This window comes from Rhinatrema bivittatum, chromosome 4, assembly GCF_901001135.1.
Source record: "Rhinatrema bivittatum chromosome 4, aRhiBiv1.1, whole genome shotgun sequence".
Classification (NCBI taxonomy): Eukaryota; Metazoa; Chordata; class Amphibia; order Gymnophiona; family Rhinatrematidae; genus Rhinatrema; species Rhinatrema bivittatum.
Window position 1 is genome coordinate 182855267 of NC_042618.1, and position 26579 is coordinate 182881845.

Consider the following 26579-nt stretch of genomic DNA (forward strand, 5'->3'; position numbering starts at 1 on the left):
GGTACATTTCAATTAAATGGTACATTTTTTTAAATGACATTTACATCTGTAATGAGAACTAAGATTGCATGGTCCAATATTAGAGGGATAAGCCAAGAAACCGAGCCAACCCTATAGCAATTAATACAATCTTATATAACTTCAAAACATCTTCTTCTCTTGCATGCTTCAGAAAGAAAAAGGTACTAGTTTCTTAATTCAAATACTACCTTTATCAAAAATATCTTAATCACCAATACTATGGTACTAAACAATGTACAAATAATCAGCAAACAAAGAAGCAGCACACCTCTCCAATATTGTCAATAACCAAAACAAGAGAGGGAAAAGGATCAATTGTCCAATTCACAACTTTAACTGAATCATAGGCAAATGACAATATCATAAAGATCTTTGCTTTGAAGTTTCAATCCGCGGCCTCTCGCCTCTCAATGGGCCGCAAGCCTTAATCAGCTTACAAAGCAGCATATAATATTTAATCATTTATCGTCACTTGCTCATATCAGTGTTCAACCTAATTAGAATTTCACAATTTTACCACAATTTTATTTCCAAACTTCCCTAAAAAAGGTTATAAATATAAACCAAAAACTATGCTTCCCACCAACATTAAAATTGAAATTTCCCAAATTCAAAACTTATTAGAGAAAGAGATACTTAGCCGATGCCTCATAGGGTATCACATTAAAGCATTCCCGACATGAATCATGTTTCGATTGCCGAGAGCAACCTTCCTCAGGGGATATCTCTCAATAATATTTTACATGAAACGGCCAACTTTCTTCAATCTCTTCCGGACAAACATGGCGCCATGTTTGAAAACATCAGCTGAGACATAGTTTGTCCGGAAGAGATTGAAGAAAGTTGGCCGTTTCATGTAAAATATTATTGAGAGATATCCCCTGAGGAAGGTTGCTCTCGGCAATCGAAACATGATTCATGTCGGGAATGCTTTAATGTGATACCCTATGAGGCATCGGCTAAGTATCTCTTTCTCTAATAAGTTTTGAATTTGGGAAATTTCAATTTTAATGTTGGTGGGAAGCATAGTTTTTGGTTTATATTTATAACCTTTTTTAGGGAAGTTTGGAAATAAAATTGTGGTAAAATTGTGAAATTCTAATTAGGTTGAACACTGATATGAGCAAGTGACGATAAATGATTAAATATTATATGCTGCTTTGTAAGCTGATTAAGGCTTGCGGCCCATTGAGAGGCGAGAGGCCGCGGATTGAAACTTCAAAGCAAAGACCTTTATGATATTGTCATTTGCCTATGATTCAGTTAAAGTTGTGAATTGGACAATTGATCCTTTTCCCTCTCTTGTTTTGGTTATTGACTAAACAATGTACAACATGACAAAGTATAAAACAAAGGCAACAGTTTCCTTTAACAAACAAAATAAAATGCTCAAACAAATGTCAGTGTCAGTTCCAAGTTCAACACCAAGCTGAGTAGTTCCGTCAGGATGCGTTCAGTTATATGCTAACTTGAATAGAGTGGCTTTAAGTTATATTTTTAAAGTTTTTAGACATTCTATCCTATGAACAGATTCAAGGAGAGAGTTCCATAATTTTGGCGCTGCCATGGAAAAAGAACAGTCTCTGGTAACAGATAGCCGAGCTTGCTGAATTGACAGGACATCTAAAAGATATCTTTGAGATGACCTTAGCATGTGTGTGGATTGATAAGAGTCTCAATAGCACATTGGCCCAAGGCATGGAATCGGCATTAATCAGTTTATAAACCGTCATACAGATTTTATACTGTATCCTTGATCATTATGAGTTGCAATGCTCAACCTGTGTGCAATTTCCTTGCACTATGCTCTATGGACAAACAATTTTCACTTACAGATATTACAGCTGTGATGACGTAGTACTTCAGATGTTTTCTCCTGACAAAAAAACTATGCTTCAATGAAACTTTAAATTTTTCTGTAAACAAACTTTTACTAGTAAGAGATAACTGGGGAAACCAACAACACTTAAATATGATACACAGCAACTTTTTAAGTGCATAAGAAGTGCCATGCTGGGTGAGACCAATGGTCCAGCAAGTCCAGCATCCTGTCTCTGACAGCAGCCAATCTGGATCATCTGGAAGTGTCTGGCAGATCCTAATGAGATCTGTTCTTTGTTGCTCACGCCCAAAAATAAAAGGTGGTGATCCTAGCTAATAATTGTTAATGGACCTGTCCTCCAAACATTTTTTAAACACAGCTTTACTATTAGCCTTGGCCACGTCTCCTGGCAATAAATTCCACACCTTAATTGTGCACTGACTGAAAGCGCAGTTGCTTGACTGTAACAAGTGTTTTCCTAGGGCAGCAGGATGTTAGTCCACACAGATGGGTGACATCATCAGATGCAGCTCGGCACGGAAAACGTTTGTCAAAGTTTCTAGAACTTTAACTGGCACACTGAGCATGCCCAGAATGACACTATCCGCATGTCCACAAGAGGTCCCCCTTCAGTCTCATAATATAGAAAAATTCACGAGCGAAAAACTAAACTAACAAAACGCAGGAAAAACCAACTCCGCAGGGTGGCGGGCGGGTTTTCTGAGGACTAACATCCTGCTGTGCTAGGAGAACACCTGTTACAGTTAAGCCACTGTGCTTTCTCCTAGGACAAGCAGGATGGTAGTCCTCATAGATGGGTGAATACCAAGTTCCAGGCTGCTCCCGACAACAACCAAGACCAACAGGTACCGAACAAGGTGCCAATGGGCACAACTGCGATGTTGTTGGTCAATAGGGAGATAGCCTGGTTCCAACCAAGGGGCCTTAAGTAGGAAGAGTTGGGTTTAAGCCTGGAAGAGATTGCGTAAGACAGATTATCCGAATCTACCGTCTTGTCGACCATCCTCGTCCAAGCAGTAATGGGCAGCAAACGTGTACCGGGAGCTCCACGTCACAGCCCTGCAGATTTTGGTGACGGGAACCAATCATAAGTGAGCCACAGACGCCACCATAGCTCTCACAGAGTGAGCTTCAACTCGGCCTCCCAGCTGAAGGCCCAACTGCAAACAGCAGAATGAGATGGAGTCTGCTAGCCAGTTGGATAAAGTCTGTTTACCCACCGCAGCCCCTACTGTATTCTTACCAAAAGTTATGAATAGTTGGGAGGATTGTCTGTGGCCTGCTGTGCATTCTAAATAATAGGCCAGAGCTTTTTGCAATCCAATGTATGAAGAGCCGTTCTCCCTGGTGGGAATGGGCCTTGGAAAAAAGGTGGGCAACACAATGGACTAATTGATGTGAAAATCAGTCACTACCTTAGGCAGGAACTTGGGATGCATACACAGGACCACACAATCATGAAAGAACTTTGTATAGGGTGGGTATATAACCAAGGCCTGAAGCCCACTTACCCTATGAGCTGAAGTAACCGCCACCAGGAAAAGGACTTTCCAGGAAAGGAAATTCAGCTCACAGGCACACATAGGCTCAAAAGGAGGATGCACAAGCCATGCCAACACAATGTTGAGATCCCAGGACACAACAGGAGGCCATAGAGGGGGCTTTAGCTGAAGGAGACCCCACATAAAGTGACCTCCTATAGGCTGAAACGAGATAGGTGTGCCAGTGATGCCTTGATGGTAAGCACTAATTGCACTCAAATGAACTCTGACAAAGGTGGTTTTGAGTCCAGCCTCAGAATGGTGCCATAAGTAGTCCAGAAACCTTGAAACGGGGCAAGTGAATGGGTCCAAGCCATTCCCCTTGCACCAGACGGAGAATCTCTTCCTCTTCAAACTGTAAGACTTTCTGATGGAAGATTTCCTGGAAGCTACCAGCCTTTGAGATACACTGTCAGACAAATCCAGGAACTGGAGGACTAAACGCTCAACATCCAGGCCGACAGGGCTAGTGCCCAGAGGTTCGGATGGCGCAGTGCGCCATGATTCTGCATTATCAGGTAAGGCACAGTCCCTAGACTGATGGATTCCCTGATTGACAGATTTCAAAGGAGAGGAAAACAGACTTGTCTGGGCCAGTATGGGGCCACCAGGATTATGGTCCACTGGTCCTGCTCGAGCTTCAGAAGAGTTCTCATGAACAGCAGAATAGGAGGGTTCAAGTATAGAAGGCCTGTGCCCCAATGAAGGACAAAGGCATCGGAGGTTGGGCGTCCGTCCTTCCTGAAAAGGGAGCAAAAATTGTTCACCTTGTGGTTGTATGGGGAGGCTAAGAGATCCACATCCAGAATTCCCCATAAGCAGAAACTCCAGGCTGCTACTGCTGGGTTCAATGACCATTCATGCAGCTGAGAAGAGCGACTCAGGCAGTCCACCAACCATTCAGCTTTCAAGCTAAGTATGTGGCTCGCAGGGACATGCCCTGCGACAGAGCCCATCACCAGAACTGCACCGACTCTTGACAGAGGAGGTACAACCCTGTATCCCCCTAACAGCATCGATGGCGCTAATGGCCGTGAGAGACCCGATGTCCCAGCCACCGGCTCCAGGAACTCTGGTCTTGGGACCAAATGATGTACCACATTGCCACCTGTCTGTCCAAATCAGGACTACCTTGTGGGACAGGCGGCCTCAAAATGCCCAAAGAGCGTAGCAAATCGCTCGAAGCTCCAGGAAGTTTATCTGGTGCATGGGTGGAAGCATCGGTAGTAAGAACCACTTGAGGTGGGGCAACTTGAAAAGGAATCCCCTGTTCCAGATTGGAGAGGTCTTCTCACGAGGACAGGGAGATCCTCTGAGGCTTCGTGATGGAGACGCGGGCTCCGAGGGCATGGGATGCCTGTTGCAATTGTGACCGCAGTGTCCACTGCGCCTTGCGCATCAGAGGTGAGCAAATGGGATGACATGGACAGAGGCTGCCATGTGGGCCAGAAAATGAAGCAGCAGACGGGTGGTTACTTGCTGACTGCTGCGCACCAAGGTTGCCAGCGAGGACAGGGAGAGAGCCCGATTACGGGGCAGAAATGCCTTTGCCTGAGTCGTATCAATTCTGGCTGCTATGAAGTTTGGGGGATGGGCAGAGGTGGGACTTTGGGTAGTTGATAACGAACCCCAGAGATTGTAGCACCTGCACGATGAGGGTCAAAGCGTTCATCGCCTCCTTGCAGGAGGTGCTCTTGACCAACCAGCCATCTAGGAAAGGGAACACATGTACCCCCTGACGCCTGAGGTGCGCTGCCACCACTGCCAGACACTTAGTAAACACCAGAGGGGCTGAAGCCAAGCTAAACTGCAGTACTCGGTACTGATAGTGAGCCTGTCCCACTATAAAGCAGAGAAACTTCCTGTGGTTTGGGAAGATCGCAATATGGGCGTAAGACTCCTTGAGATCGAAGGAGCAGAGCCAATCTCCTTTTCTGAGGAGCAGGATCAGAGTGCCCAGAGAAACCATTTTGAACTTTTCCCTTTGAAGGAATTTGTTCAAGGCCCTGAGGTCGAGAATGGGATATAGGCCCCCAGTTCTCTTTGGTATCAGGAAGTACCTCGAATAGAACCCTCTGCCTTGCTGACAACAAGGAACGGGTTCTACCGCTCCTGCCATCAGAAGAGTGGAAAGCTCTGTCAAGAGTATTTCCTGCGGGATGGAGGAACCCCACGATTGACATAGGGGAAAATCTGCTGGGACTTCTCTAGAATTCAGACGATACCCTTGGCGAACGATAGTGAGCACCCACTGGTCAGAAGTGATGAGCAGCCAGCGGTGGGTGAAACAAAGAAGCCTACCCCCTACTGGGGGATCATGCGCCAGGGGTATGGCTGATTGACCAGTGCTCCCTTGCCTCTAGTCGAAAGCCCGTAGCTGGGGCTTTCTGGGGAGTTGGCCGCTGACAAAAGCGACACCTGGAACCAACCTGGGATGTGCGAGCATGGGAGGCAGGTGGGTAATATTTCCTCTGCAGAGGATGGCAGATCGGAAGCACTAGCTGACAACTGTTAAAGGGTTTCATGCTAATCCTTCAACTGAGTTTCTGTATCCCTGACCTTATTCCCAAAGAGATTCTCTCTTGTACAGGGAAGGTCTGCCAAACTTCTCCTGTACCTCTGGACGAAGGTCTAAGGCGTGGAGCCAGGCCATCCTATGGGCATCGATCCCCACTGCGGCCACCCTGGCTGCTGTTTTGAAAACATTGTAGGTGGATCTCATCTCAAGTTTTCCAGCTTCTAGACCCTGTTGAACAACTGCAGAAAGCGACTCCTGTTGCTGCTGCTGTAAGCATTCAGCAAGTTCTTGGACTTGCTTCCACAGGTTTGGATTGTACAGGGTCATATATAACTGGTAGGGGGCGATACAAGATATGAGCACAGCGCCTTGAAAGACTTTTCTACCCAAGGCATCCAGCTCCCAGTGTTCCCAGCCCAGAGGGGCAGAGGCATGGGTGCAAGAACGCTTGGCCTTTTTAAGAGCCGACTCCACTACCACCGACTGGTGAAGGAGGTGGAGTTGTTTGAACCCTAAGGCTTGCTATACGAAATGGGTGGCATCCACCTTCCTATTCACGGGAGGAATAAATATCAGGTATTCCCACATTCTAAGGAGGAGCTCCTTGAAGATGTCGTGGACCAGAACAGCCACTATCTCCTTTTGGCCATCAATGAGCTGGAGCACTTCCAGCATCTTATGGTGGGCATCTTCCTCCATGAGGAGTTGGAAGGGGATGACCTCAGCCATGGCCCGAACAAAACCCGCAAAGGAGAGATCCTCTGGAGGAGACTGATGCGAGGGCTCCGAGAGGAGATCGCCAGAGCCTTCAGAGGGGGACTTGGAGGAGTCATCTCCCCAAGGTTCATACGGGCCTTCTTCCTCGTTAAGGTCTTCACCGGGCCTGTGCAAGAGAGACATGTCCAAACCCTGAGCCTGGGCACCGAAAGCCACGAAGACCTTGAGGACATCGAGGGTACTGGGAGCCCTATCAGCATCAATGGCGCCAATGGCCGTGAGAGACCCGATGTCCCAGCCACCAGTTCCAGGAACTCTGGTCTTGGGACCAAAGAACCGGATGGCATTGACGGCTGCTGCGTGTCATCCACCTCGGAGGACCCAGTGATGGGAATCAGTCCCGAGGAGGGCATCACTGGCCGCTGGGGAACCGAAGAGCCCCTGGACACCAGCTGTGTCGGAAGGACACAAAGTAAGACGACCAGATTTACAGGACACATTTTAGAATTCTATACAAGCTTGGATCACCTTATTTAGTGCTATTTTCTAAGGGGAATCTCCATATACTATCAGCTTAAGTATGTATGTCAGAGTTAATCTACTGCTCATTAAATAAAAACTTAAAATAGAAATAAGCATAATAATTATACATGGACGTCAAACTTTACATTTTCAGCTATACCGTTTAGAGTCATTTATGTCTTTAAGTAACTTGAGGATGTCTTACTCTTCATCTCATCCAATAAATATTTTATTTCATACAAGTCAAAAATATTAAAAGCCATAGTTTCCTTTTAATTCCTCCCTGTAATATATTCCATACAATAAGAAGCTGTTGACACACAGGCTAGACAACAGGGAAAAAACTGGAAAAGGACTTAACAAAGGCAAAAAAAAATAGCACTACCGATTCAAGCCAGAATTGAAAAAAGAAGGTGGATCTGACACAGGAGACCTACCATTACACTTTCAAAAATAGCTTTCTTTTTCCTTGTTATAAATTGTGGTGACTGACCTCTGAAGTGCTTTGAAAACAAACTCCACATTAGAAAGTAAATGTTGCCCACCTTCAACAAATTAAGACAACTCCGTAAGTTCTACTGTGCTAGCCTAGAATTAATTTGGCTGCAGAGTGGAATGGTGAGTTCTCGAGCTTCTATTCTAAAAAGACCAACAAGACTCACAAATACTGCACAGAATTAGCATGCAACATTTCAAAACTCTATAAACATTAAAAGGCAAACCAAATTCATTAGTGATTTTTAATAATATTTAACAGAAAATATACAAAATAGTGAAATGCTAAAATCATAGATAAGCAGGTTACAAAAACTAACCACAATCAAAAATCACTACATTGAGAAATTTAGTTAATAATCCAACTCTAGTAAGAATTTCAAGTTACACTTACTAGCATCCTGTTCCTAAATCACTCAATGATGCTTAAAAATATGAAAAATAGATTATTCTCCTACATTAAATAATAATAACATGGACAGCGATTGTAGCTGAGCTATTTACCTTAAGGACCTGAGCTGGCTCATTCTTTTCTATCACTAATAAGATAATAAATAAATATATATATATATATATATATTTATTTATTTATTTATTTATTTTTTTAAAGAGGTATCTAGGGCAGTCAAAAAGACAAACCAAGGTTCAAAACCCACTGCTGCTCCTTGTGACCTTGGGCAAGTCACTTCATCCTCCACTGCCTCAGGTACAAACATAGGGCCAGATTTACTAAACATTTTCCCCATAGACACAGAATGGGAGAAAAGCTTTAGTAAACCAGGCCCTTAGATTTTGAATCCTCTGGGAACAGAGAAATACCTACTGTACCTGAATATAGTTTTCAACCGGTGCAAAAACTGCTGCGGATTTCTCAGTGCAAACATTCCAATGTTTTCCTCCCATTCAACAATCTAGGTATAACTGGAACCAAGTGTGGAAACATCAAATTCCCTAAATACTCTTTTAAAGCCAGGGACCTGGGTGGTATGGAGAACTGAAAGGTTGGTAAGAGCCCTGTTGTGTTCACCTTTTGGTAGCCTTAAGGAACAAAAGAGACTGTGATTTTTAGAATGGACCAACATATGAATGTTGCTTTTGTAAACCATTGTGATCTTCTTTTGGAATGACGGTATATAAAATGCCTAAATAAATAAATATAATCCGTTTTGAAGTGCATAAAAAAGCAGAATACAAACCAAATAAATAGATAAATAAATATTAACAAAATGGCCGCACTTCATTCTTTATCCTAGCAAAGGCCAGCAGTCCTGTAATAAAGCAGTAATACAATATTCTTTTTGGAAATTACATGTTCTGTAAAGATTAGCAGGTACATTTTAAAAAAAGTGAAATGTCAGCTTTTGCCACGAACTGTTTACCAAATTTGATATTGAGCCATTTCAATTAGAACTTACACAGTTTTGAGATTGTAGCTACACAACAAATAAAATTCACCAGAACTGTAAAATATCAGGTGTTCTGATATTACCCAGCTAAAATTTAGTTGAATAAACAGAGGAAGGGCAGCGTGGTGTTCTAGGGTTGTGACTAAAAGTTACTCAGGTTGCACCAATATTCAAATCTGATTAAATAAATCATTTTCCTAACATTATCTAGGTTACTTTAGCCAAGTATAATCAGCAGAGCACTTAGCTACGTTCTGCTGAATATCCAACTAAATTGAACTGGATAAATTTCCCACACCCCAGCTAACTCAATATCAAATTCCTTGTGCTTAAAAAGACTGTAGGTTATTTAAGGCCAGGTTCTTGTGAGCATGTGATTCATCTTGTGTGCCATACTTGGACAGCATTTCACAAATTGACAATATTTACAGCCTGTCTTCATTGCTGTGCACCACCACCAAGCTCTGAAGGAGTTTCTCTGCCGGCCGCTAGAAGTCCGGAGCCAGATCCTTATCTCCGATCCTGGACTACTTCTAGGCCTGGCCCCTGTCATCTACTGCGCAGGGCTAAAGCAAAGGTGAAGATGCTGGAAGCTCCAGTGACCATCCAGCTCAGCTGTCAACCTTAGCCTGCCTCCATTGCTGTGCACCACCACCAAGCTCAGCACTTCTCCTCTCAAGCTGTTTCTCTGCCTGCCGCTGGAAGCTTGGAGCTAGATCTTTCCCTCCAGCCCTGGATTACTGCTATCCCCGCCCCCTGATGTCTTCTGCGCGCAACTAAAGTGACAATGAGGACACTGAAGGCATCCACACCAGAAGGGCATATGCCTCTGGCGTGCGCACAAAGGAGCACAACAAAGAAGCCCTTCGTGCATACTTCTGCTGCCTGAAGTATGATATTTATTTCATTTTCTGCTTTTTGACATTCATATCCTCTCTCTGAACTTCAGTGAATGTTTTACGTAAAACTATGGCTAACGCAATACCAGTGGTTGTGGGAAACGAGAGATAGGATGGATTGAAGAAACACTCTTATAACTTCCATAGGCTCTCTAAACTAAAACTGGTATTGATTAATACTGTTCCCCTCTCTCTAACTCTCTCAGTGACATCACTCATTCTGATCGATGTTTGATCAATCACAAAAAAATGTCCATTAATTTTTGACTTAGTACAGAACTCTTCCCTGGATGTTTTGTGTATTACTGAGACCTGGATGACTAATACTGATAATGTCCTGGTCAACCAAATCACTTCCCCAAGATATGCTGTTTTTATCTTTGCCCATATCAGGCAACAGACGAAATGGCAGATTAATGATGATTCAACAAGCAAGATCTTAATTTTTTGTTACGCATGCTGCCCGCAGCAGCCCCGCAGTGCGGCCCTCTCACCTCTCTACAAAAGCTTCAGGCTCCAGCTCCTCGTTGCTGGCGGTGGTGGGCCGCCAGCCCTGACCTTGGACTTCTGCCAGCACCTCCGGCCCTGCTCCATTTCTCGGGACCTCCAGCCAGGATACCTCCATCCGTTGGGCATCTCCACAGGGTTTGCGGAGAGATGCCGCCGGCGGCGCCGCACCCCTACCTAGGCGCACGCACCAGTGAAACCTTTAAAGGGCCCACGGCGGGAACTTGGCTGCAGACCCAGGTGTTGACGTCAGTTCCCTCAGTGCTTAAATGCTCAGGTCTCGCACTGAAACGCTGCCTTTGCAACAGGTCTCCTTGGTCTCCTGTTCCAGGTTTCCTCATATTCGTTGCTTCTCCGTGAGCGTTTCTTCGTGTTCCTGTTTCTCTAAGGTCCTGGTTCCTGTTCCGTGTTCTGATGCTGATTGACTTCTGTGTGCTGATTGACTTCCTGGTTCTGACCACTGCTACGCCTGACCTTGTCCAAGCCTGACCATGCTACACCTGACCTTGCCTGCCTTCTCCAAGCCTGACCATTGCTACGTTTGACCACGCCTGCCTTCTCCATGCCTTGATTATTGCTATGTCTGACCACCCCTGCCTCCTCCATGCCTTGACCATTGCTACGTCTGACCATGCCTTAAAGCGCTCCAGCGCTTCTTGGGATTCCTTAATTATTCAGTAGAAAACAGTAGAAAACGTCCTTAATTATTCAGTAGAAAACAGTAGAAAACTTCCAGCGCTTCTTGGGATTCCTTAATTATTCAGTAGAAAACAGTAGAAAACTTTGCCTACGAGCGAAGTTTTCTACTGTCCTTTTTATCCATTGTTATCTATTGTTCTTGTTTTCCATTGTTATCTTGTTCCATGTATAGCCCATGAGCAATGTTCTATGTACAGCTCATGAGCAAAGTTTTTCCGTTCACTGTAAACCGAGGTGATTTGTATCTCATACAAGAACCCCGGTATATAAAACCCAATAAATAAATAAATAAATAAATAAATTATTATCGCCACTTTATCCCGCATTACTCCACACTGGCTGCTCCTCTGACAGCCCTGACCCGGAAGGGCCAAAATATACAGAATTGGCCGCCCAAGATATTTACCACTTTTCATCGTTTGAAAGAAGCCTTCCAAAAGGGATCCTGCTTATGTCATCCTGATTCAACTCGTGCCTTGTTCATTGCTACATCTGACCACACCTGCCTTCTCCATGCCTTGACCATTGCTACGAACGACTTCGCCTCAGACTTTCTTGAATCCAGAGTTCCACATTGCTTGCTACACCTTCCAAGAGCCGCCAGCTTCCATTCAAGCTTGACAGTGATGCCTCTGTCCCTATCCTCTGGACACAGACTATTAAGGTTTTGGCCTCCCTTTGCTCAGACACCTTCAGTTCCTTCTTGTTCCTTGGTGCTTAAGTTCCTGTTCCATATCCCGTCCAGGATAGGACCACGCCATCTGCTGGCTGCTATCTCTGGGCTGAACCATCTACTACCTGTTCTTAACCTTGAGGCCCGCCGGCACCCGAAGGCTCAACCCGAGGGGAACGTGGGCTGGCATAAGTGAAGCTCCAGTGGCCTCCAGCTTCAGCCCACTCCGCCTGCTGATGGTGGGGATCCATAGGCCCTTGCCTACGGGTTGTGTCAACCCCACCTCAGCCCAAGAATCCACCTCTTACGCAACACTTTCAACAAGAGACCTGTAAAAATTGCTCTACTGTTTAAAATTCTTGTAGCCCAATCACAACTGTTTAATATCGGCCTCGCCTATTGCCCTCCTGGGCTGTTATGCCATAATGTTTCTACTCTCTTTGAGATTCAGATCTTGTATAGTCATCACTGATTATTTAAATAGAGATTCAGATCTTGTGTAATCAACTATAATAGTTTATCACACTCAACAGATATTCTCTTTGAATTAAATCTCTCTTACATCTACCTTCAGACCTCTTTGTATAGCTTCTCCTTTCTTGAATAATCATCTCTCATATTTTTCACATCTTTGCATTTCACTGTCACTGATTTCTCAGTCATAATTTGCGTGAATAATATCCTGCATTGCATGTATCGTAGTATCCAATGTTTTACCACATGTATGCATTTCACTGTTAGTGCTTTCTCAATTCAATGCATTGAATGAGTAATGCCACCATTTTGGAATTAAGAATATGTGCTGACAATAGCGATTGATTTTGATTCACCTGATGCAGACACGGAGATGTGTCAAAACACTGCAGCATCGGGATATCATTATTCATGCAATGCATTGAATTGAGAAAGCACTGATAGAGAATCACATACAATGCCGGATATTATTATTCACGCAGTGAATCAGTGAAGATCTGACGTCTTTTCGAGTAAGGAAAGTCTCATAAAGATGAGTATTGTCAAGCTAGGGTGAGAGAACATTGTAGAAATCTCATCTTTGTGAGACTTTCCTCACTCCAAATGACATCAAATCTTCACTGAGGTATGCTGTGCTGTTCGTACGTCTCACTCTGCATGTCAAACTGGCCCCAAACCACCACCAAAACCTCACCTCGAGTTATTAGCTGGCCCTCCTATAGTGATATAAATAGTTGACTACTATGAAGGCCTTACAAAGAGTCTCTCTCTCTCAGAAAATGCCTGTCTCGCTGAGCTTTATTGTGTTGTATTGTTTTTATTGTATTTTTTTGTTTTATTAGTAAATTTTTTATAAATGTTGATGTCGTAACCTGCTTTGAACCTTGTAGAAGTAGGATAGAAATTCTTCTAAATAAATAAAATTTATAGTGTCCTTAACCTTACCTCTTTTTCATGGATGCGAAACAGTGCTTGGTCATCATGGAAGGAGCTTTTTCCCAGACTGGTTTTGGGGGAAATCTATTGAATAGGAAAAATTAGATTTAGCAATTAAAGCTACATCTTCAGAGCAAATCATTTTCAAACATGATGGTACTACTTTTGTTATAAAAAGAAGCCTATGGATTGCATCCAAAGACAATCCAGGGGAACTGAACACCTACCGGAGATAGAGGGATAGGTTTCTCTCGCAAATATCTTGGGTTTTCTATCTACAAACAAAACAGTACAACTTTATTGATTGTTGTGACACAACATTATCACCATTTCCTAAAAATATCAATATCAAGATGTTCTTTATCATTACAGTTGTTTTCAATCCAAATAACGTTTAGCATTATTGAAGAATATTCTATTAACTGTTGAAAGAATATAACAAAGATGCTTTCATGAGGTATTTAAAATCATTTTTTTACATTATTAAACATTTTTAAAGTGTATGTCATATTAGCACATACAAATTATATAAAAGAGCTACTGGCCAGGGCTTGAAATTTGGGACACAGATAGCCCATCTAGTGAAGAGCCTGAAGAAGAGAAAATAATATATAATTTAAATTAATTTATATAATTAAATTAATTTATTATTAATATAATTGCATATTTGACTCATGATAAAGAAACTCTTGGCCTTTCTCACATGGGGTAGATTTTCAAAGGTGCGCGTGTGCGCGTCTATGTGTGTGCGCCGGATTTTATAATCCACGCTCGTATGTGCAGGCGGCATGCACAAGGGGGGGAGTAGACTAATGCAATTTCTGTGCGGCGACACATCCCGGCCTTCCCCAGTTCCCTTCCAGTCCACTCCAATTAAGGAGCAGACTGGGAAGGAGCTTCCCTACCCCTCTACCCATACTCCCTCCCCTCTTCCGCTCTCCTCCCCACCCCCTAAACCCTCTTGCCTACCTTTTTTTCATTGTGTCTTATTGCTTACTGCTCCGTTGGAGTAGAAGCAAATTGCGCGTGCTGACAGTCGGCCAGCGCATGCTTCCCCGGTATAGTGGCAAATGGCCGCTGTACCGGCTGCCTCCAGCCCCGCCCCTCCCCATCTCCAAGACCACCTCTAGAGCCGGCACTTCTGCGTGTAACAGGGGTTACGCGCATGGCCGGGCCCCTCTGAAAATGTGCGTGGCAAGCGCAAGGCCCAGCCACATGCATAACCCCTGTTTTTTGCGTGCATGGCCATTTAAAAATTCCAGCAATAATGAGCACAATCTTATCTGAGTCTATCGAGTCCTGAACTCCAAGAGAAGCTAGGCTCAGTAGGGGATCAGAGAGTAGTTGAGCTACAGGATAGTTACAGGCTCATGGGTGAGTGCTTGATTGTCTCGAGTCACCTGGATTGAACTGTTAATTTATAGTGTGGATCTCCTCTTTAGGTCCCTTCTTGTCCTTAAAACAAAGAAATACAAGGACCCGGGGAACACTTTCACAGGAACAGTCTGAGAAGAGTATCTAATTTTTATTTTTAGTGACTTCCTCAGCTGGTACAATTTCTTAATGCTTTTAGCATTATGACATGGTTTTCAAATCAATTATTAACAGAGCCCAAGTCTATCCCATATGTCAAGTTAGTAGACTGCAAGTAAACCGGTCAAATAAACTGAAAAATGCCTTCAGATTTAATGGTAAGTTAATGTAGATCAGGATGATTATATATGTTTTATTATTAAATTAAAAATAATATATAAACTAATCAAAAACAAAATTTCATAGCACTGTAACCTTCCTAAATCATGGAATAAAATGAATAAGAAAAGCTTTCAATTATATAAGTCAAAAAAACTCCAGCATGTTGTGTCATCATACTGCAGCTAAAACCATTATCTCCGGGGTAGCTGAGTCTTTAAGAAAGGAAGAATAATGCCATTACTACTATAACCAAAAATGACTAATTCTATATAAGCTGTTTCCCTAATTGAATGCAAGTACTGATTAACTGTATCGACCTGTTTGGTATTTTCCACACCATCAAAAGGGCAAAAGGTATGCAGTTTAAAAAAATGAAAAAAGGTCCTCCAAAAATCTTTTCGAATTCACAACTGAATGGCCTGGTTGGTTTGGGGTTTTTTTGTTTTTTTTAATTTAATTTTGATTTTCTGCTTTATCCTCTGTACTTGTTTCTTGAAATATTACTGTGATTCAATGCACTTTTGAGTTATTTGAACTTCCTTGTTCTCTACTATACTTCCAATCTAGATGGTGAATGGAAACACATTAATATTTTTTCACTTTATTTTTATTAGCATTCTAAACAAATCAAAATATGAAACATATTTGAAAGAAATAAGGATATATGAATATCACCAACAAATATATCTAGAAATACAATAATAAGAAATAACAATATATATACATTTCCATCACACCACCATAAGGGAGAGAGACCTGCAAAAGGCCTAACGGCATAGGCCTAAAACAATAAAAAAAGAAAGCAGAGTTGCTTACCTGTAACAGATGTTCTCCCAGGACAGCAGGATGTTAGTCCTCACATATGGGTGACATCATCAGATGGAGCCCTGTCACGGAATACTTTTGTCAAAGTTTCTAGAACTTTGACTGGCACACTGAGCATGCCCAGCATGCCACTAACCCTGAAGACACCAGGGGTCCCCCTTCAGTCTCGTTTGTAGCAAAAGTACGAGCGAAAAATAAAATAAGAAAACGGTATCAAACCCAACTCCGCGGGGTGGCAGGCGGGTTTCGTGAGGACTAACATCCTGCTGTCCTGGGAGAACACCTGTTACAGGTAAGCAACTCTGTTTTCTCCCAGGACAAGAAGGATAGTAGTCCTCACATATGGGTGAATAGTAAGCTACAAGCTGAGTCATAAGAAGCAGGCCAAGCAGCACACAACATGTGCAACAGGCACAACAACTGTGGTGCTGTTGGTAATAATGAGGCAGCCTGAAACTCACAGCGGGTCGGGGTAGGACGAGTTGGGTTTCTACACTGGGAATAAATTCCTTAGGACAGACTGGCCAAATACAGAATCCTGTCATCCAGCCTTGTCTAGACAGTAGTGAGCTGCAAAGGTGTGGAGAGAGCTCCATGTCGCAGCCCTGCAGATGTCGGTAATCGGTACTGAACGGTAGTGTGCTATTGACGTTGCCATTGCTCTGACGGAGTGTGCCTTCACTCGTCCCTGTAGTGGAAGGCCTGCTTGCTGGTAGCAGAATGCAATGCAGTCTGTCAACCAGTTAGAGAGTGTCTGCTTGCCCACCTCAACTTCAAGTTTGCTTTTATCAAAAGAGACAAAGAGTTGGGTGGACTTCCTATGGACTGCGGTGCAAGAGCACGTTTACAGTCCAAAGTGTGCAGAGCTTGCTCACCCAGGTGAGCGTGAGGCTTTGGAAAGAAAGTGGGCAGGAATATGGACTGATTTAAATGGAAATCAGTTACCACCATAGGAAGGAATTTAGGGTGAGTGCGAAGAACCACCCGGTCATGGAGGAACCTTGTGTAGGGAAAATGGGTCACAAGGGCCTGTAACTCACTCTGTGAGCAGACATGATGGCTACTAGGAAAAGTACTTTCCATGTAAGGTATCTGAGTTTGCAGGAGTGCAGGGGCTTAAAAAGAGTGTGCATGAGCCATGCAAGGACAACATTGAGGTCCCATGCAACGACCGGTGGCGTAGAGGAGGCTTAAGCTGTAATAAGCCTCTCATGAAGCAACTCACCAGGGTTTGAACCATTATCAGGGCATCCCCTACTCCTTGGTAGTAAGCAGAGATGGTAATAAGGTGCACTCAGATAGATGATGTCTGGAGGCCAGATTCCGAAAGGTGCCAGAGATAGTCTAATAGACTCGATGTGGGGCAAGAAAAGGGATCCAAGCCGTTGTGTGTGCACCACATGGTAAACCTCTTCCATTTAGAGCAGTAGGATTTCCGCGTGGAAGGCTTCCGTAAAGCTACGAGGACTTGAGACATCACTTGAAAGATTGAGTGGTTCTAGTATCAACCTTTCAACATCTAGGCCATCAGAGACAGGGTCTGGAGGTTCGGGTGGCGTAACTTGCCGTGATTCTGTGTTATGAGGTGAGCTGAGGTGAAGAATGGACAGCCAGTCGACAGGCCGGGATCCAGCACAGGGGGACCCCCTTTGCAAGAGCCAGCTCCGCAGCATTAACCTCGCAGCCAATACCCGCAGGATGGAACGCCGCTTGGACTGGACCAGTGATTAGCCCCTCTCCACACAACGTCTATTGGCTCCCCATGCAATCTTGGGCACTGCGACACCCTACAACGATGCCGAATTACTCGAGTGCACAGATGACGATAGGCAACAGAATGCTTGGTCCCCGAACCCATATCTCGTCAGTGCGCCATATGGTATGGTGCCTCAGCAATCAAGGGCTTGGCCTTTGCAACCTTGCCTCCCCAGACAACATGTACAGGAATCATGGGAACAGGGCACAGGCATACTCAATTTTCCTGTGGGCACTCCATGGCCACACAACCACGCAACGGTCACAGACATGAACACGCAGGAAATGCAGAATGCTACAGCAGCGGTACCCTCACGCACAGAGCAATGCTGAACGTTCAACTGTGACATCTGCAACGTCTCTTGACATTGGAGTCGGTATAGGTGAGTCCGGGGGCACAATTGCAGGTGAAACAACCAGTGTCACGCAAAGAAAATCAGGCACACACAGTGAGAGCACTAGTAAAGGAGTCAAGCGAAGGAATAAGTGCAAGCGTAAGGCCCGGGCAGGGTCAGACTCTGGCAGTTCATCATCAGAGTCCACATCGGCGGAAACATCATTGGACGAGGACCAACGAGGGACAGAGAACGCAGCAGATACATCGCACAGGCCCCCAGTACTAACGTCCTTGTCACAGCTATGGGAGAGTGTCTCCAGATCTCTTCGGAAGAAAATCAAGAAATGGACATATACTGATATCTTCCGAATCATGGAGTGATGAAGAGGAGGAGGAGGCAGGAAGGCAAACAAGCGCAACTGGGCACCCAATGTTAACAAGCCCGTACCCTGAAACATCACCAACTGGATGAGGTCATTCATGTGGATGACGAGCATGCTCAGACAGGAGGATCCTTCGCAATACGAACCCATGCTGAGCTACGCAGTACTAGAAGCTTACCACGAGTACGAAGGCTCGGCCTGGTTAAATTATGACGAGTTGTTCCAAGACAAAATAGAGGAAAATCATCATATGTCATGGGGAACACAAGACGTCAGACTTTGGCTTAGACAGATGAAACAAGCCACAGATGCAAGCGCTAACAGTTGACAGCCAGGCAAGTCAGGGCATCAGACAATATCGCCCAGTCATGCTGTCATCAGCATCCCCAGCAACGGCATTTGTTGGCAGTATAACAAGTCATCGTGTGCTTTCTAAGACTGTAAGTTTAAACATGCCTGCTCCATCTGCCTCGCCCTTCACCCAGCTACAAAATGCCCAAAGAAGAACAATGGAGGGAGTAATGGTAGAGCTAAACGAACATAATCATCTCACTTTAGCATCAACCCCCATATGTTTGGATGTTTTGGGGCCATGGCTCAGTATATATCCAAAGAAAAAAGCAGCAAAGAAATTACTAGACTGTTTTCATCACGGTTTCCCCATACCATTCCAAGGTAATATGGATGGAATGCAAACTGCAAACAGTTATCACACAGCAAAGCACGAAGAATTGGTACAACAGAAGATCAATTCGGAACTGGCCGTAGGCAAAATCACCGGAACATTCACCTTTCCCCCATTTTGCAAAATGATGATCTCCCCGCTAGCCATCATCCCAAAGAAGGAACCTGGCAAGTATCAGCTAATTCAAAACTTGTCCTTCCGACATGGTGCCTCAGTGAATGACCATCTACCTGAAGAAGAGTGTACGGTGTAGTATGCTTCCTTCGGTAGTGCCATCGACATTCTTTGACAATGCGGAAAAGAAGCCCTTATGGCATTCTGCTTGCTTGTCAATCCTGGCAGTTTCCCTTTACTGGGCTTCCATTTTAAAAACGAGTACTGTTTCAATAAGTGTATGCCAATGTGGTGCTCCTTAACATGCGCGTACTTCGAACTTTTCAGCTCATTTCTCCACTGAGTCACTGCACAGAAAGCTGGTACGATGAACATAGTCCACTATTTAGATGACTTCCTTTTCATCGGCCCGTCTAATTCAACAACATGCGTACACCTGTTATCCGAGTTCCATAGCGCAGATCTCGAGTTCAGCGTGCCTATAGCACAGGAAAAAAATGAAGGTCCTTCCACCCTCATCAAATTTCTGGCAATCGAGTTTGACTCCATGACAATGATATCTAGATTGCTGCAAGACAAACTACATTCCATGAAAGATATGATCGCCATCGCCCTGGAGGTTAAAAAATTAACTTTAGTTGAGGTTTAATCACTCATTGGCACCCTTAATTTTGTCTGTAGGGTCATACCAATGGGGATGGTGTTCTTGAGGAGGCTCACTGCCAGTGCAATGAAAGCAAGCCATCCTAAGCACTATATCAGAATCACAAGGCTTATAAAAGAGCACTTGGCAATATGGTCATCCTTCTTGAACAGTTTCAATGGGATATCAGAATGGCCAGACCCCCCCCCCCCCCCAATCCAGCTACGATCTGGGCATACATTCAGATGCGTCTGGGTTTCGGCGTGTATTGGCAGGGCTCGTGGTCAGCTGAACCGTGGTCAGTATCCTGGGTCCAATCGTGCTTAATTCGCAACATCACTTTCTTAGAGCTATTTCCCATACTTGTCACCTTGGTTATAGGGGGTGATAAGCTCCGCAATAGGCATATAATATTTTGGTGTGACAATATGGTAGTAGTACAGGTCATAAACCAACTGTCTGCCAGGTGTCATAAAGTAGCAGAGTTACTACGGGAGGTGGTACTCACTAATCTTTACATTAATGTAGTCATACGTGTACACCATATTCCTGGAATACACAACAGCATCGCCGATGCATTATCAAGAGCTAAATGGAATCTGTTTTACAAACAGGTACCTGGAGCGGACAAGGAAGGAATCCCAGTGCCGGAGTGTTTGTGGAACACTGGAGTACCACCAAACGAGACCTCTTACAGTGATCAGTAACCCCGGTTACATGGAAGGCTTATTGCAGAGCTTACACGGCCGTTTCTGAAGGAATGCTGTTGGCCTAGTGGCCCATAAGCGAGGGGTTGATCGCAGAATATACAGCTTGGGCTAAAGACAGTGGAAAATCTAGAGGGGCAGTGGTGAAGAAGATAGCTGGTTTTTCCTTCTTCTCTAAGGTCCAGGGTTGGGGCGACCCCACAAAGGGTTTTTTAGCTAGGAAAATGTTGGCTGGGTGGGCCAGGAAGTTAGAGCCGGCACATGATGCCAGACGCCCAATCACACATAGCCTGCTTATTCAATTATGGTGGATATTACTGTCCATCTGCGACTCCGAATACGAAGTCAAACTTTTCCAAGCCACATTCTCCCTAGCCTTTTTCGGCGCACTGCGCATTAGCGAACTGGTGGCCACTTCAAAAAAGGACACAGGTTTTAAGGGCTTATTAATACAAAACACCAAATTATGTGTTGATTCGGTTCAGTTAATTATACAAAGATCAAAAACAGATCAAACAGCACAGGGATGCAAGTTATGCTTGAAACACACATGCTCACTGGTCACATGTCCAGTACAGAACTTGCAGGAATTCCTGGCCTCGCAACCCCCGGGCGGCAAGTATATTTTGATACATGACAATCAATTACCCCTCACAACATATTAGTTTTCAGCCATCCTAAACAGGGCATTAACCGCTGTAGGGCCAATGAATTCGGAACCCACTCATTTAGAATAGGAGCGGCCACCAGCGCAGCACAGGCTGGGTTGAACATTAATACCACTCAGAGAATTGGACAGTGGAGGTCCGGTGTTGTGCACACATATATCAGAGTTGCCCCAACAGCAAAGGACTGTCTGGATCATTGGACATTCCTTTGTTCACTGGACGGAGAAAAGGGCTCATGTTCAGTCATATGGGGCGCACTTGGGGCTCTCTGCCTGCAATGTCCGCATCATATGGATGGGTGACAGAGGCATATCTTGGGATCAACTCCTTCCATTGGCACAGTTCTAGAAGGACACGATGGCTAAGCCCAGCGTCACTGTATTACACCTGGGCAGCAATGACATCAGGTTCGCAACTTGTATACAATTAATCCACCATATTAAGATAGATTTAAGTGAATTAGCGTCCTTGTTCCCCAGTACATGCCTCATGTGCTCGGACATTATTCACTGTTTAAAATGGAACGACAGCTGCAACAAGATCAACCGGCAAGTCGGACAATGGGTGCATAAGCTAGGAGGTCGACAGATAAAGCATGACTGGGCCGATGACCCATGTGATGGACTCTATCATTCTGACCATACACACTTGTCCATTGGTTATGACCTCTTTAATAACACAATACAGGAGGCGCTCAAATTTTTTTTTGTGGGAGGAAGTCTGCAGCTTTATGGGGGACATGAGGCAAGCTTCCTGCCCCATTCCAGTGGCAGGTGGCATGAGCCAGTGGGGACAACTTGGTCAGCCCGGGTGGCCCCCTTGCTCGGAGACCATGGTGGGGGGGGGGGGGGCCAGGCATTAGAGGCTGCCTTGCTAGGTAACACGGAGGGCGGCCAGCAAGAGGCACCAGGATTTCCATCTGGCTCGTGTCTTGAGTAGATTTTACTGTTTCATTGTTAATAATAAAGCTGCGGCCTTTTTCAGCCACATCATTGGTTTCTTTCATTTGTTGCGGGTTTGACCTCTGAAGGAGGGGCAGGGATAGCTGGGGGCGTTAGTGACGGGTGTCGGTGTTCAAATTTTGAGAATAAAAATTAAGACATTCCACCTAAAAATAATGAAGCCTACTTAGTCTGTGTATATGCAAAAAATAAAAAACCCACTCCTGTTAGAATCATGTCTATAAGAACATGAGAATTGCCATACTGGGTCAGACCAAAGTCCATCAAGCCCAGTATCCTTTTTCCAACAGTAGCCAATCCAGATAGATTCATGCTGCTAATGCCCAGGAGTAGTATCTTTCATCAAGTCTAACTGGTGAATAACAGTTTATGGACTTTTCTTCCAAGAACTTATCCAAATCTGTTTTAAACCTAACTACTCTGCCTTTACCACATACTTCTGCAATTAATTCCAGTGCTTAACTGTGAATTGAGTGAAAAGTATTTTCTCTGATTTATTTTAAATGTGCTACTTACTAACTTCATGGAGTTTCTCCAAGTCTTTATATTTTTAGAAAAAGTAAACAACTGATTCGCATTTTCCCTTTTTACCCCACTAATGATTTAATAGAACTCTATCATATCTCCCCCTCAGCAGTCTCTTCTCCACGTTGAACAGCCCTAACCTCTTTAGCCTTTCTTCATAGGTGATTCATTCCAACCCTTTATCATTTAGTCGCTCTTCTCTGTACCTTTCCCAGCTCAGCAATATCTTTTTTGAAATGCAGTGTGCCACGTTTCAGGATGGTGAGCCCTTGGACTCTTGTCAGATTGCCACAGCCTAGTTCAGGGTCAACAACAGGAAGTCAATCCAGGGAGGAGGAAAAGCAGAATAGGCAGGAACCAGGACAGAGGAGGAGACAGAACAGGGCAGGAAGCAGGCAAAGTGTGGAACAAAGGCAGGAACACAGCAAACAGGCAGGCAAGCAGAAAGAGCAGTCAGGATATATGGCGTGACAACACCTAGGCAGAGGAATCCATGAAAGGACCTTTAGCTGAGGCACTGGCTAGGTACACTGAGCTTTCTTATATCTAAAGGCAGTGGGTCAGGGACGGATCAGGCATTCCCTGGTGGGCCAATCGCTCCAGTCACATGGTCTGCCATGCACGGCCGTGACAGAGCTGCGCTCAGCAGAACACGTGATGTGTCCTGGGCGGCGAATACCCGGGCCAGTCTGACATCGTGAATCTGCCAGCACCACAGGAAGTCCTGGATGCAGGGTCTATAAAGGCTCAAGGAATGCAGTCTGTCTCCTAGTCAGAGCCACTGTATGCAGCACAGTGCCTATATCAGAGGAGCCTGCAGCCAGAGGGCACCACTGGGGAGCTAAGGGGCATTACACAGCGACTAGAATTGTACACAGTACTTCAAATGCAGTCTCTCCATGGAGTGATACAGAGGTATTATGATATTCTCTGCTCTATTCTTCATTCTTTTCCTAATAATTCCTAGCAGTGTTTGCTTTTTTGACCGTCACCACATATTGAGCCAGGGATTTCAAAGTATTGTCCATGATGATGCCTAGATCCTTTTCCTAATATAAAATCTAATATTGTGAAACTACAGTTTGAATTACTTTTCGCTATGTGCATCACTTTGCACATGTCCACATTTGGATGCCCAATCTTTTAAGGTCCTCCTGCAATTTCTCACAATCCGCTTATGATTGAACAACTTGGAATAATTTGTTTTGCTGCAAATCTGATCACCTCACTCATTGTTCCCTCTTCCAGACCATTTATAAATATATTAAAAACACCAGTTATAATAAAGATCCTGGTGCACTCCATGGTTTACCTTCCCTCCATTGATTTTTTAATTTTATCAGCTTTCTCTCATGAGCAAATTTGTCAAGCACCTTCTGAAAATTCAAATATACTACATCCACTGGCTCACCGTTATCCACATGTTTACTAATCCCCTTCAAAAGGGGATTAGTAAACATGTGGGTAAATCCATGCTGGCTGTGTCTCATTAAGCCATGTCTTTCTATATGTTCTGTGATTTTGTTCTTTAGAATAGTTTTCTACAAATTTTCCCAGCACTGACATCAGACTCACCGGTCTATAGTTTCCCAGATAAACCTGAAGCTCTTTTTAAAAATCAGTGTTATATTGGTCACCTTCCAATCTTCAGTACAATACACAATTCTAATGACATATTATAAAGTACTAGTAATAGACCTGCATTTTATTTTTTTAGTTCTTTCAGAACTCTGGGGTGTATAATATGTGGTCCAAGTGATTTACTACTCTTTAGTTTGTCAATTTACACTATTACATATTCTAAGCTCAACATGATTTGCTTCAGATTCTCTGAAACATCACTATTTCCAGCACTGATATCTCTCCAATATTTTCCTCAGAAAATACCAAAGAAAAGAATTAATTTACCGGTAGTTTTTCTGCTATGGCCTAAGTCTTTCCTAAGTGCTCCTTTTACCCATCAATCATCTAACAGCCCAGCAACTCCCTCTCAGGGTTCCTGCTTCAGATGTATTTGAAAAAAAATGTATTTTGATGTTATGCCTTTACAGCCAGCTTCTTTCCAAATTCTCTTTTTGCCCATCTTACCACTGTTTTGCATCTAATTTGCCAGCATTTATGCTTTTCCTATTTTCTTCAGTGGAATCCTCTTTTTTTTTTTTAAAGAGGTTCTTTTGGCTAAAAGAGCCTCTTTCACCTGTGCTGGTAGTCATTTAGCCTTCCTGCTGCCTTTTTAAATGTGTGGAATACATCTGGTATGGGCTTCCAAGATGGTATTTTTTAAACAGGGTCCATGCCTGATGTAAACTCTTAACTTTTGCAGATGCACTAAATTTTCCTCATTTTATCAAAGATTCCCGTTTGAAAGTTAAAAGTTACAGCAGTAGGTTTTATTAATATCCTCCCTCCAGTTAAGTCAAATTTGATTACATTATGATCACTGTTGCCAATCAGCCCCAATACCATTACCTCATGTATCAAACCCCATGACATAAGAATATAAGAAATGTCTATGCTGGGCCCAGGCAGTGGTCCATCAAGCTTAGGATCCATGGATCAAAAAAATCCTCTTCCCTAGCAGAGGCCTTGTACACCCTCTGATATGTCTTGAAAAGTTGGTGTGGACAGGACACCAAACATAAGTTATTAGTGGGGTGGAAACACATGCAAACACAGAAAAAGGGTGGCCTTACTAGAGCCTTCCTTCCTTTCAGAAAGTAGGCTAAAAGGTATGAGAGTTTCTCCTTGAAATAAGGGGCCAACACAGTTACAAACCAGTTTTTTTGTTTAGACAAAAAGAATATTAATTTACAGCGCCATTCTTGTTCAAGAACACATTCATTTCACATTCAAGGAGAGAGGCATGTTTAAAACAAAAAGGAGGAAAATGAAGTTTTGCTGTTTTACGAGGTCTTTAGTCATATATTTGTTGATTCTCTAACAGCAGCCAGATGTCCTTTGAAGCTCAGTGTGCCCACTTTGTAATCCACAACAAGTAACATCCACTTTTTCAGATCTGTAAACATTTAAAATGTCTTAACATTTTTTCTTTCATGCTGGTTGTCTACAAAACGTCTTGTTCTCTTAATAAAGCCACAATAAAGAAGCAATCCCACAATAAAGCAAGCCTTCTCTTCCCCCTCCCCAAAAAAAGAAAAGAAAATGCACATTTCAGCAAAACATGCAAATATAACAATACCAAATGAAAAGAAAGCAAAAAACAAATGATCAGAATACATATGTAAGAAGCTGTGAAACTACCAGCTGTGGAATGATAAATAAGGCTTTTGGATATGAAGCAAATAAACTTTACAACAATAGAATATATCTTTATTTGAACGACAGTTGAACCTAGAATAGTGAACATATTTTTCTCAATGTCAGTTGAGTTTTACATATTTAGGTTTGTTCGTGGGCTTGTGACTTTAGATATTTACACAGGCGTTCCAATGTTCTGTGCAGTACTGGAGCAACAAGTCTAGACACCAGGCTACTTACTGTTTCTTTAAAGCCAGCTTATTTCTAGGAAGAAGACAGTGTACAGAAGCACTCTGGAATTTGGACTTCAGGGAAAGGCTCTTATTTATTTATTTAAAAACTTTTCTATACCGTCGCAACGGTTTACAAACAGGCACACAGACTAAGGTAAGTAAATGTAGGTTATCGTACATTCTAACAGGTGCCAATAAAGTTCGGTTACAATTTCATAAATAAAATCATTATTTGAGTATTGTTGGTCAGGTCCAGGTATGTTAATGAGTTACTATCTCTTTGAGATATTACTTCTTAAATGTAGGATTGAGTACATTCATTCTCATCTGCATTACCCTGTACTTTCTTTCTCTACCCTCCAGACTCTTTAAAAAAGCCTTCACTAAAGAGCCATGTTTTTAAATTTTTCTTAAAAGTTTTGCGATTATTCTGTAATCTGAGTTCAGGGGGCATCATGTTCCATAGTATGGGCCCAGCCAATGATAAAGCCCTTTCTCTCACTTGGATTAATTTTGCTGACTTTACTGAAGGGATTGT

The 26579-nt window shown here is 43.5% G+C and overlaps 1 protein-coding gene across 6 annotated transcripts in view; it reads right to left on the reverse strand.

Annotated features, from left to right (window-relative positions):
- The window catches only part of CEP112 (centrosomal protein 112), a 1022051-nt gene that overhangs the window by 903052 nt on the left and 92420 nt on the right, over nucleotides 1-26579 (reverse strand). For all 6 annotated transcript variants that reach the window (XM_029599329.1, XM_029599330.1, XM_029599331.1 and 3 more), the window contains 2 exons: nucleotides 13479-13526; nucleotides 13261-13335 (listed from right to left, as the gene is read on the reverse strand). In XM_029599329.1, the coding sequence (XP_029455189.1) occupies nucleotides 13261-13335; nucleotides 13479-13526 (123 nt within the window). The remainder of the gene's footprint in view (nucleotides 1-13260; nucleotides 13336-13478; nucleotides 13527-26579) is intronic.